This window comes from Petromyzon marinus, unplaced genomic scaffold, assembly GCF_048934315.1.
Source record: "Petromyzon marinus isolate PM22_M1 ecotype Great Lakes invasive population unplaced genomic scaffold, UKy_Petmar_22M1.pri1.0 PM_Scaffold_139, whole genome shotgun sequence".
In the NCBI taxonomy this organism is placed as follows: domain Eukaryota; kingdom Metazoa; phylum Chordata; class Hyperoartia; order Petromyzontiformes; family Petromyzontidae; genus Petromyzon; species Petromyzon marinus.
In genome coordinates this window covers 177,765-188,118 of record NW_027423101.1, presented here as the reverse complement: position 1 = coordinate 188,118, position 10,354 = coordinate 177,765, and the positions used below count along the sequence as shown (strand labels likewise).

The following is a 10,354-nucleotide window of genomic DNA, read 5'->3' as shown; positions in this document are numbered from 1 at the left end:
TACCTCATCACTACCCAATCAATACCTCATCAATACCTCATCACTACCCCTCAATACCTCATCACTACCCAATCAATACCTCATCACTACCCCTCAATACCTCATCAATACCTCATCACTACCTCATTAATACCTCATCACTACGCCATCAATACCCCATCACTACCTCAGCAATACCTCATTACTACCACATCAATACCTCATCAATACCTGATCAATACCCCATCAATACCTCATCAATACCTCATCACTATCCCATCAATACCTCATCAATGCCTCATCACTACCTCATCAATACCTCATCAATGCCTCATCACTACCTCATTAATACCGCATCACTACCCAATCAATACCCCATCAATACCTCATCAATACCTGATCAATACCTCATCAATACCTCATCAATACCCCATCAATACCCCATCACTACCTCATCACTACCACATCAATACCTCATCACTACCTCATCAATACCTCATCAATACCCCATCAATACCCCATCACTACCTCATCACTACCTCATCACTACCTCATCAATACCTCATCACTACCTCATCAATACCTCATCAATACCCCATCAATACCTCATCACTACCTCATCAATACCTCATCAATACCTCATCAATACCCCATCACTACCTCATCAATACCTCATTACTACCCCATCAATACCTGATCAATACCCAATCAATACCTCATCAATACCTCATCAATACCCCATCAATACCTCATCACTACCCCTCAATACCTCATCACTACCTCATCACTACCTCATCACTACCCCTCAATACCTCATCACTACCCCATCAATACCTCATCAATACCTCATCACTACCCCATCAATACCTCATCAATGCCTCATCACTACCTCATCAATACCTCATCACTACCCCATCAATACCTCATCAATGCCTCATCACTACCTCATTAATACCCCATCAATACCCAATCAATACCCCATCAATACCTCATCACTACCCGATCAATACCTCATCAATACCTGATCAATACCTCATCAATACCCCATCAATACCCCATCACTACCTCATCACTACCCCATCAATACCTCATCAATACCTCATCACTATCTCATCAATACCCCATCAATACCTCATCACTACCTCATCAATACCTCATCAATACCCCATCAATATCTCATCAATACCTCATCAATACCTCATCAATACCCCATCAATACCTCCTCGACACCCCCTCAAGGAGGAGGAGGTGGTCAAGATGGAGCAGGAACATGAGATGAGATATAAAAAATAATTAGTATTCATCATCATCGTCGTCGTCATCTTCATTGTCATCATCATCGTCATCAACATCTTCGTCATCACCATCGTCATCAACATCATCATCTTCATCTCCTTCATCACCATCGTCATCAACATCATCTTCATCTTCGTCATCTTCATCTTCTTCATCATCAACATCATCATCTTCATCATCATCAACATCGTCTTCTTCATCTTCATCATCATAATCATCATCATCTTCGTCATCTTCATCTTCACCGTCATCTTCATCTTCTTCATCTTCATCATCAACATCATCATCTTCATCGTCATCAACATCGTCATCATCGTCATCTTCTTCATCACCATCATCAACATCATCGTCATCTTCATCTTCATCGTCATCAACATCATCACCATCATCTTCACCGTCATCTTCATCTTCTTCATCTTCATCGTCATCATCATCATCCCGCCTAATGTTGCTTCAATCTTCATAACGGCCAATCGGACACCACACACACAGACACACAGACACACACACACACACAGACACACACACACACAGACAGACACACACACACACAGACACACACACAGAAACACAACCACACAGACACAACCACATAGACACACACAGACACAACCACATAGACACACACAGACACACACACAGACACACACACACAGACACACACACAGACACACACACACAGACACACACAGACACACACACAGACACACACACAGACACAACCACACAGACACACACACACAGACACACACAGACACAACCACACAGACACACACAGACACACACACACACAGACACGACCACACAGACACACACAGACACAACCACACAGACACACACACAGACAAACACAGACACACACAGACACACAACAACCGCCATTCGCCACTAAGTGGCGGTGACATCACCACGACGCTTGTGCCAGGCCATATGCACCTTGAGGCTATCACGTGAAGTGTCGAACGCCCGCTGGCAGGAGGTCACGGGGCAGACCCAGGTGCCATGGGTCGACTGACTAAGATGACTGAGATGACTGGCTGATGCACCACCTGTGCCCCCTACTGTGCCAACCTGCTGTGCTTTAGCCACCCGGCGCTCCGCTCGTTGTTGTGAGCGTCGCTCCTCCCGCCCTCCGTTGTTGTTGGAGGGCGACTGCCTCCAACTGCCCAGTAGCGTCCTTCACGAGCCTCCTCCACAGAGGCCGATCTTGACACCGCTGGTACCAGTCAACGGCAAGTCCACTCAGCTCCACGTCCTCCTGTACCACAACACTCCCATCTCTTCTCTAGCCCGTGCCGCGCCCGTTTAGCCCCCTCGATCCGGCCGAACAAAAGCTGTTTCGGCATGCGGTGGCTGGGCAAGCGGGCTACATGACCCAGCCAACGCAACCTTGCCTGCCGGAGGAGCTCACCGATGGGACCTTGTCCAGATCTTTCAAGGATTTGTGAGCTCCTCACACAATCCAGCCTGGTTAAACCCAGGATGGATCGTAGGCAGGCCAGCCTAACTGTTTCTAACCGGCGAAGATGTTCCATTAGGGGGGTCCACGTTTCGCAAGCGTAGAGAAGGGATTGAATGACCGTGGCCGAGAAGACCTGAAGCTTAGTGCAGAGCAACAGACCAGGTAGCTTCCACACAGCGTTACGCAACCGATGAAAATATATTGCCGCTCGACTGATTCGGAGTGAGACCTCTGCTGTTAAACCAGAGCCGGTCATAAGCACACTGCCCAGGTATAGGAAACTCTCCACTCTCTCCACAACTGCCCCATCACCGATTGGGAGTTGTGGGGGTGGAGTGTCCGATGATACAAAATCCCCAGGTAGGTGCTTAGTTTTGGTGGGGCTGATGGTAAGGCCCCACCTCTTAGTGGCACGCTCCAGTCTCAGCAGCAGTGTCTCCAACTCCTCCTCTGAATGAGCAGCTATTACCAAATCATCGGCATACATAACGTGGTTGAGCAATAGGGAGCCATCCCTTGACCGCACCCGGGCGTCGATCAGCCTCCCATTATATCTGTACCATATGGAGATTCCCCCGGTACAGCTATTGAAGGCTTTACGAACTACGTGGTCAAAATAGATGTTAAATAATGTGGGAGCCAGAGGACATCCCTGTCGCACCCCAAGGTTAACAGGGAATGGCTCTGACTCCCGGCCACGTAGTTTTACCCGGGCCCGCTCACCATCATGAAGGTCCTTAATGATCGTGAGCAGAGGGTCAGGTACTCCAAAAGCACGAAGAACAACCCAGAGCCCAGGCCTGCTGATGGTATCATAGGCCTTGACCAGGTCAATAAAGCAGAGATGTAGGTCTTGTTGGAATTCCCTACACCTCTGCTGTAGTAGACGGACAGAAAATATGGCATCTGTGCAGGACCGCCCTTTCCTGAAACCGCATTGGGGCTCCGCAAGCCTCTCCTCAGCGTGCCTAGCAAGGCGATGTTGAATAATCCTTGCCAGGACCTTTCCCGGCACACTGAGGAGTGAGATGCCCTGTAGTTGTTACAGTCTGTGCAGTCCCCCTTTTTAAAAATGGGGACCACCAGGGCATCCTTCCAATCCTGCGGAACCCGTCCAGTGGTCCAGACTGTTGTTATGATAATAAAGTAGTGTTATTATGATGTCATATAGGGCAGTCTGTGCACAAACGCCGCCCTCCCTCAGCATTTCGCTTGGGAGATCATCTCTGCCCGCTGCCTTTCCTGGTCTCAGACTCTGGATCGCCTTCAGTACTTCCTCAGCAGATGGCACCTCAACCAGCCACACACAGGGGGTGACTTCTTCCAATATTTGAGGCACCGCAGCCTCAGCAGGGTCATCCTCACTTTGTGCCACGATGTTTTCCTGGCTGAGGGATTTTCCCTCCCCCAGGACCTCACAGAAATGCTCAGCAAATCTGCAAACCTGTTCCTGGGGGTCGGAGATTGGGTCACCGTTTTTTCCCCTAATGATGGTAATAGGTGTGGCGCTGCAGATTACTTTTTTGATGGAGTTAAATAGAGATTTGTGATCACGGGCCACTGAGGCAGACTCCATCTCCTCAGCAACCCGCGACCACCACCCATCCTTGCAGCGCCTCACGGCTCTCCGAACCTCCGAGCAAAGGCTGCGGTAAGCCTCCTCATTCTCTGATGTGGGATTCTATATCTGATGACAGTGGGCCTGTCGCTTTTTCTCAACCATCCTGAACACCTCCTCTGTCAGCCAGGGTCTCTGGGGAGGTCTGGACCGTGTACCCAAAGCAGCCATTGCAGCTGCATGAGTCACAGTCCTAAACCTCGCCCATTTACCCTCGACATCAGGAGGAGTCGGGGACGATGCCATTCCCAGCCGCACGCGATGATGAAATTCTCGCTTGCAACTTTCATCAGATAACTGAGACCAGGCCACTTTAGGTTGGAATGGGGTCCTGGGTGTACACCCACCACCGGAGCGGAAGAATGGCAGGCACATCTTACAGATGACTAGTCAATGGTCAGAGGGTAGATCAGCTCCACGGTAGGTCCTGGTGTCAAGGACATGGGCTCGCATCCGCTGGTCCGTCACTATGTAGTCCAGCAGATGTTCTTGCTTGGACCCGGCATGCATCCATGATGTTGTGTGGATGCGCCGATGCCGGAACAGCGTGTTGGTAATTACAAGCCCATGGGCTGCACAAAAATCTAGCAGCCTCCTATCGTTGTTATTGAGCTGATCTGGTCCATGCCCTCCAATCACTCCAGACCAGGTGCCAGTATCATGACCAACTCGGGCATTGAAGTCACCCAACATGATGACTCTATCCCGAGGGGCCACTTTAGCCAGCACCTGTGACAGGAGGTCATAGAAGGCATCTGACAGACACACAGACACACACACACAGACACACACAGGCACAACCACAGACACACTCAGACACACACAGATAAAACCACACAGACACACACAGACACACACAGACACACTCACTCACACTCACTCACACTCACTCTATATACCGAGATTATGGAGTTGAAGGGAACTGCTCCCTCGCAGAGAGTTCATCATCATCACCATCATCATCACCACGGTGGCTTGGAAATGTTAACCACCTCGCCTGGTATACAGGAGGTCTGTGTCTCTCTCTCATCATCATCACCACGGTGACTATGAGATGTTACCTACCTCGCCAGGTCTACAGGAGGTCTGTCTCTCTCATCATCATCACGGTGACTATGAGATGTTAACTACCTCGCCTGGTGTACAGGAGGTCTGTGTCTCTCTCTCATCATCACCACGGTGACTATGATATGTTAACTACGTGGCCTGGTCTACAGGAGGTCTGTGTCTCTCATCATCATTACGGTGACTGAGATGTTAACTACCTCGCCTGGTCCACAGGAGGTCTGTGTTACTCTCATCATCATCACCACGGTGACTCTGAGATGTTAACTACCTGGCCTGGTCTACACGAGGTCTGTCTCTCTCATCATCATCACGGTGACTATGAGATGTTAACTACCTCGTCTGGTCTACAGGAGGTCTGTGTCTCTCAGCATCATCACCACGGTGACTATGAGATGTTAACTACCTCGCCTGGTCTACAGGAGGTCTGTGTCTCTCATCACCACGGTGACTATGAGATGTTGACTACCTCGCCTGGTCTACAGGAGGTCTGTGTCTCTCTGTCATCATCACCACGGTGGCTATGAGATGTTAGCTACCTCGCCTGGTCTACAGGAGGTCTGTGTCTCTCTCTCATCATCACCACGGTGGCTATGAGATGTTAACTACCTCGCCTGGTCTACAGGAGGTCGTGGGTTCCACCCCGACCCTGCTGCTGCTGCTGTCTCTGTGCAGTCTGCGTCTCTCTCCCCGTGGTGGTCGCTGCGTGGATTTTGTCTCCGGCTCCTCCTCCGTTTGTCCCCTCCACGTTCAGAGTCGACGTCGCCACGCTCGGTCAGAGTCTTTGGCTGCTGCTGCTGCTGCTGCTGTTAATGTCCACGTGACGATGATGACGACGATGATGACGACGACGATGACGACGATGACGACGATGATATCAGCCACGTGGGTGAGCCGCTATCCATTCGTGATGCCTCAGGTCGGTGCTTCTGAAAATAAACAAATATCTGTACATAGCAGCTCAGTATTTCTGGCCTACGAACCTTGGTTAAGAAGCAAGTGTGGGTGGGGGATAAGCGAGTTCGTACCCCCCCGGCGGAGCAGGAAACTTTGGCGACCAACGTCATCAGCAACCGAGGATGTCGCTTTGGGTTCAGCGGCGTCACGGCCGACACCTCCACCGCCCGAGAGGGCCCGGTCGGCCACGGGGTTTGTGTGTCACGTGAGCGGCACGTGGTGCCGACGAGTCCGCGGTACAGCAACGACCACGCAGGTTGTGCGTGCGTCGCGAGGGCAAAGCTCACGAGCGCAATCACAACTCTAGGTGTGAAGCTTTCGTGACTGCAAGGATCCACACTCTTTGGTTCTGTTCGGTAATAGTCACGTAGTAGGTGAAAAAATTAAACGACAAAAATCACGACGTTTCGGCCACAACACAAGCGGCCTTCATCAGGTGAAGGGACCAGACTGTATCGAAGCAGTCTTCTTTTACCTACGTGACTTTACCGAATAGAACCAAAGAGTACATTTACAATTGTAGTGTGTAGTGTAGTGTATAGTGTAGTGTATAGTAGTGTAGTGTATAGTAGTGTATAGTAGTGTAGTGTATAGTAGTGTAGTATGTAGTGTAGTAGTACAGCACTAGACCGGTTGTATGTTATGGAGTAAATTCACTATAACATTTACCAGTATAGTGTAGTGTATAGTAGTATACAGTGTAGTGTATATTTGCAGTGTATAGTAGTGCAGTGTATAGTAGTGTAGTGTACAGTGTAGTGTACAGTGTAGTGTATAGTAGTGTAGTGTATAGTAGTGTAGTGTATAGTAGTGTAGTGTACAGTGTAGTGTACAGTGTAGTGTATAGTGTAGTGTATAGTAGTGTAGTGTATAGTAGTGTAGTGTACAGTGTAGTGTATAGTAGTGTAGTGTACAGTGTAGTGTATAGTGTAGTGTATAGTAGTAGAGTGTATAGTAGTGTAGTGTATAGTGTATAGTAGTGTAGTGTATAGTAGTGTAGTGTACAGTGTAGTGTATAGTAGTGTAGTGTATAGTAGTGTAGTGTATAGTAGTTTAGTGTATAGTAGTGTAGTGTATAGTAGTGTAGTGTATAGGAGTGTAGTGTATAGTAGTGTAGTGTATAGTAGTGTAGTGTATAGGAGTGTAGTGTATAGTAGTGTAGTGTATAGGAGTGTAGTGTATAGTAGTGTATAGGAGTGTAGTGTACTAGTACAGCACTAACCGGTTGTGTTGGAGAGTAAATGTTGTCGTAGGTTTTACTCTCCAACACACAACCGGTTAGTGCTGTACTAGTACACTACACTATACACTACACACTACACTACTACACTATACACTACACTATACACTAGACTATACACTACACTACACTATACACTACACTATACACTACACTATACCCTACACTACACACTACACTATACACTACACTACTATACACTACACTACTATACACTACACTATAATTGTAAATGCTGTCGTAGGTTTTACTCTCCAAAACACAACCGGTTAGTGCTGTACTTGTACCTCACGGGCACCACGTGACCCCACCCTTACTGATTGGCCGTGTCGGGTGGTGGCGGGTTTCACGAAACACCACTGCTATTGACGCTAACCCAACAAAAACTTCCACGATAAACCAGTTCGTAGCTCGAAGTTTAAATCGTTCCGTCGTCCTCGCCCTCCGACACTGCACAGATGCCGTGGACGATATCCCGATCACGATAATCCAATCGGTGCGGACTTCATTCCACTGCCTCCATTGCTTGCAAACAGAACTCGTGGAAGGCTGCAACGAAGGTGGGATGTGTGTGGTGTGTGGTGTGGTGTGTGGTGTGTGTAGTGTGTGGTGTGGTGTGTGGTGTGTGGTGTTGTGTGTGGTATTGTGTAGTGTGTGGTGTGGTGTGTGGTGTTGTGTGTGGTGTTGTGTGTGGTATTGTGTAGTGTGTAGTGGGGTGTGTGTGGTGTGTGTGGTGTGGTGTGTGGTGTGTGGTGTGTGTGTGGTGTGGTGTGTGGTGTGGTGTGTGGTGTGGTGTGTGGTGTGTGTGTGGTGTGTGGTGTGTGGTGTGGTGTGTGGTGTTGTGTGTGGTGTGGTGTGTGTGGGGTGTGTGGTGGGGTGTGTGTGGTGTTGTGTGTGGTATTGTGTGTAGTGTGTGTCGTGTGTGTGTGGTATTGTGTAGTGTGTGGTATTGTGTAGTGTGTGTGTGGTGTGTGTGTGTGGTGTGTGTGGTGTGGTGTGTGTGGTGTGTGGTGTGGTGTGTGGTGTTGTGTGTGGTATTGTGTAGTGTGGTGTGTGTGTGGTGTGTGTGGTGTGTGGTGTGTGGTGTTGTGTGTGGTGTGTGTGGTGTGGTGTGTGTGTGTGGTGTGGTGTGTGTGGTGTGTGGTGTGGTGTTGTGTGTGGTATTGTGTAGTGTGGTGTGTTGTGTGTGGTGGGGTGTGTGTGGTGTGGTGTGTGTGGTGTGTGGTATTGTGTGTGGTGTTGTGTGTGGTGTGTTGTGTGTGGTGGGGTGTGTGTGGTGTGTGTGTGGTATTGTGTAGTGTGGTGTTGTGTAGTGTGGTGTTCCGTGTGGTGTGTTGTGTGTGGTGGTGTGTGTGTGGTGTGGTGTGTCCGTGTGGCATTGTGTAGTGTGGTGTAGTGTGTCTGTGTGTGGTAGCACACAGCAACAGCTGTAGCAGAAGCAGCGTCAGCGCTACTAAGAGACCAGAACCCCACCGCTGCCACCATCTCTCCCGGACGGTGGTTCGATTCCACTTCCTCCTGGTCTGGCAACCACCACCACCAGCACCAGCACCACCAGCACCACCACCACCACCACCAGCGCCACCACCACCACCACCACCAGCACCACCACCAGCCCCACCACCACCACCGCCACCACCACCAGCACCACCAGCGCCACCGCTGCTGTGTTTCCGTCGCGGAGTCAAAGCGTCCGTCACTATCTGGGCACCAGCGCGAGCAGCAGCGGCAGCAGCAGCACCAGCGGTGTCAGTGCCAGCAAGAGATCTGAGCGCACCGCTGACGCCAATTTCATCGCTCCGGACGCCGCTCCGCTCCCCCCGGCACTTCCATCGCCGCCGCCGGTGGCCGTGGCCGTGGCCGTGGCCGCGGCCGCCGGCAGCCGCCTCACGCACTGCGGCCTGGCCTTCTTGCGGCACTTCCTCCGGGCCCTCGCCGGCGTCGTCGCCCTCGTCGGCGTCGGCGCGGCCACGGCCGACACCGGCGCGGCGGCGGCGGCGGCGGCGGCGGCGTCCGTGGCGGCCGCCGGCGCCGCCGCGGCCATGAGCAGCGGCCTCCCGGTTCTCGAGGCCTCCGGCCGAGGGCCCGGCGCCGTGGGGAGAAGCGAGAGGCCGTACGACGGTGCGGTGCCGTGACCTCCGCCGCCGCCGCCGCCGCCGGCGTCATCGGCGTCGGCGTCGGCGTCATCGGCGTCGGCGTCGTCGGCGTCAGCGGCATCGGCGTCGGCGTCGGCGTCGGGGCAGTCCTGAAAGAGGGCCCACGGCAGGCCCTTGAGGTCGCGGCCGGCCAGGGCCGGAGGCTGGGCGCAGGCGAGCTCCGAGGTGGAGCCGCGGAATTGGCGGAGCCACAAGGAGAGAGAGCGGGCGGAGCAGTCGCAGAGCCACGGGTTGTCATTCAGACGCAGGTACCTGGGGAAGAGATCACGGGGTAACCTGGGGGTAACCTGGGGGTAACCTGGGGGAGAGATCACGGGGTAACCTGGGGGTAACCTGGGGGAGACATCACGGGGTAACCTGGGGGTAACCTGGGGGTAATAAGCAGGCGTCACTGACAATCCGATCGCTCGCTCGGTTTGCAAAAGTGATCCGGTCTCAGTCGAAATCGTGAGCACGTCCTTCGTGTTAAGCGATCGTTTACTCGTGGTCCGGTAACAGCGGAGATCACAGGGAGTAGCTGGATCATCACCACCACCACCTTCTACTCCTCCACCTGCACCACCTCCTCCACCACCACCACC

General features: G+C 51.6%; 1 protein-coding gene across 4 annotated transcripts in view; it reads right to left on the bottom strand.

Annotated features, from left to right (window-relative positions):
• Positions 1 to 9,205: 9,205 nt before the first annotated feature.
• The window catches only part of LOC142922669 (reticulon-4 receptor-like 2), a 122,668-nt gene continuing 121,519 nt past the window's right edge, over positions 9,206 to 10,354 (bottom strand). For 2 of the 4 annotated variants that reach the window (XM_076063504.1, XM_076063505.1), the window contains one exon: positions 9,206 to 10,025. In XM_076063504.1, coding sequence (XP_075919619.1) covers positions 9,317 to 10,025 — 709 coding nt within the window. In that variant the 3' untranslated portion in view covers positions 9,206 to 9,316. The remainder of the gene's footprint in view (positions 10,026 to 10,354) is intronic. The other 2 variants (XM_076063503.1, XM_076063502.1) reach the window with 2 other exon arrangements.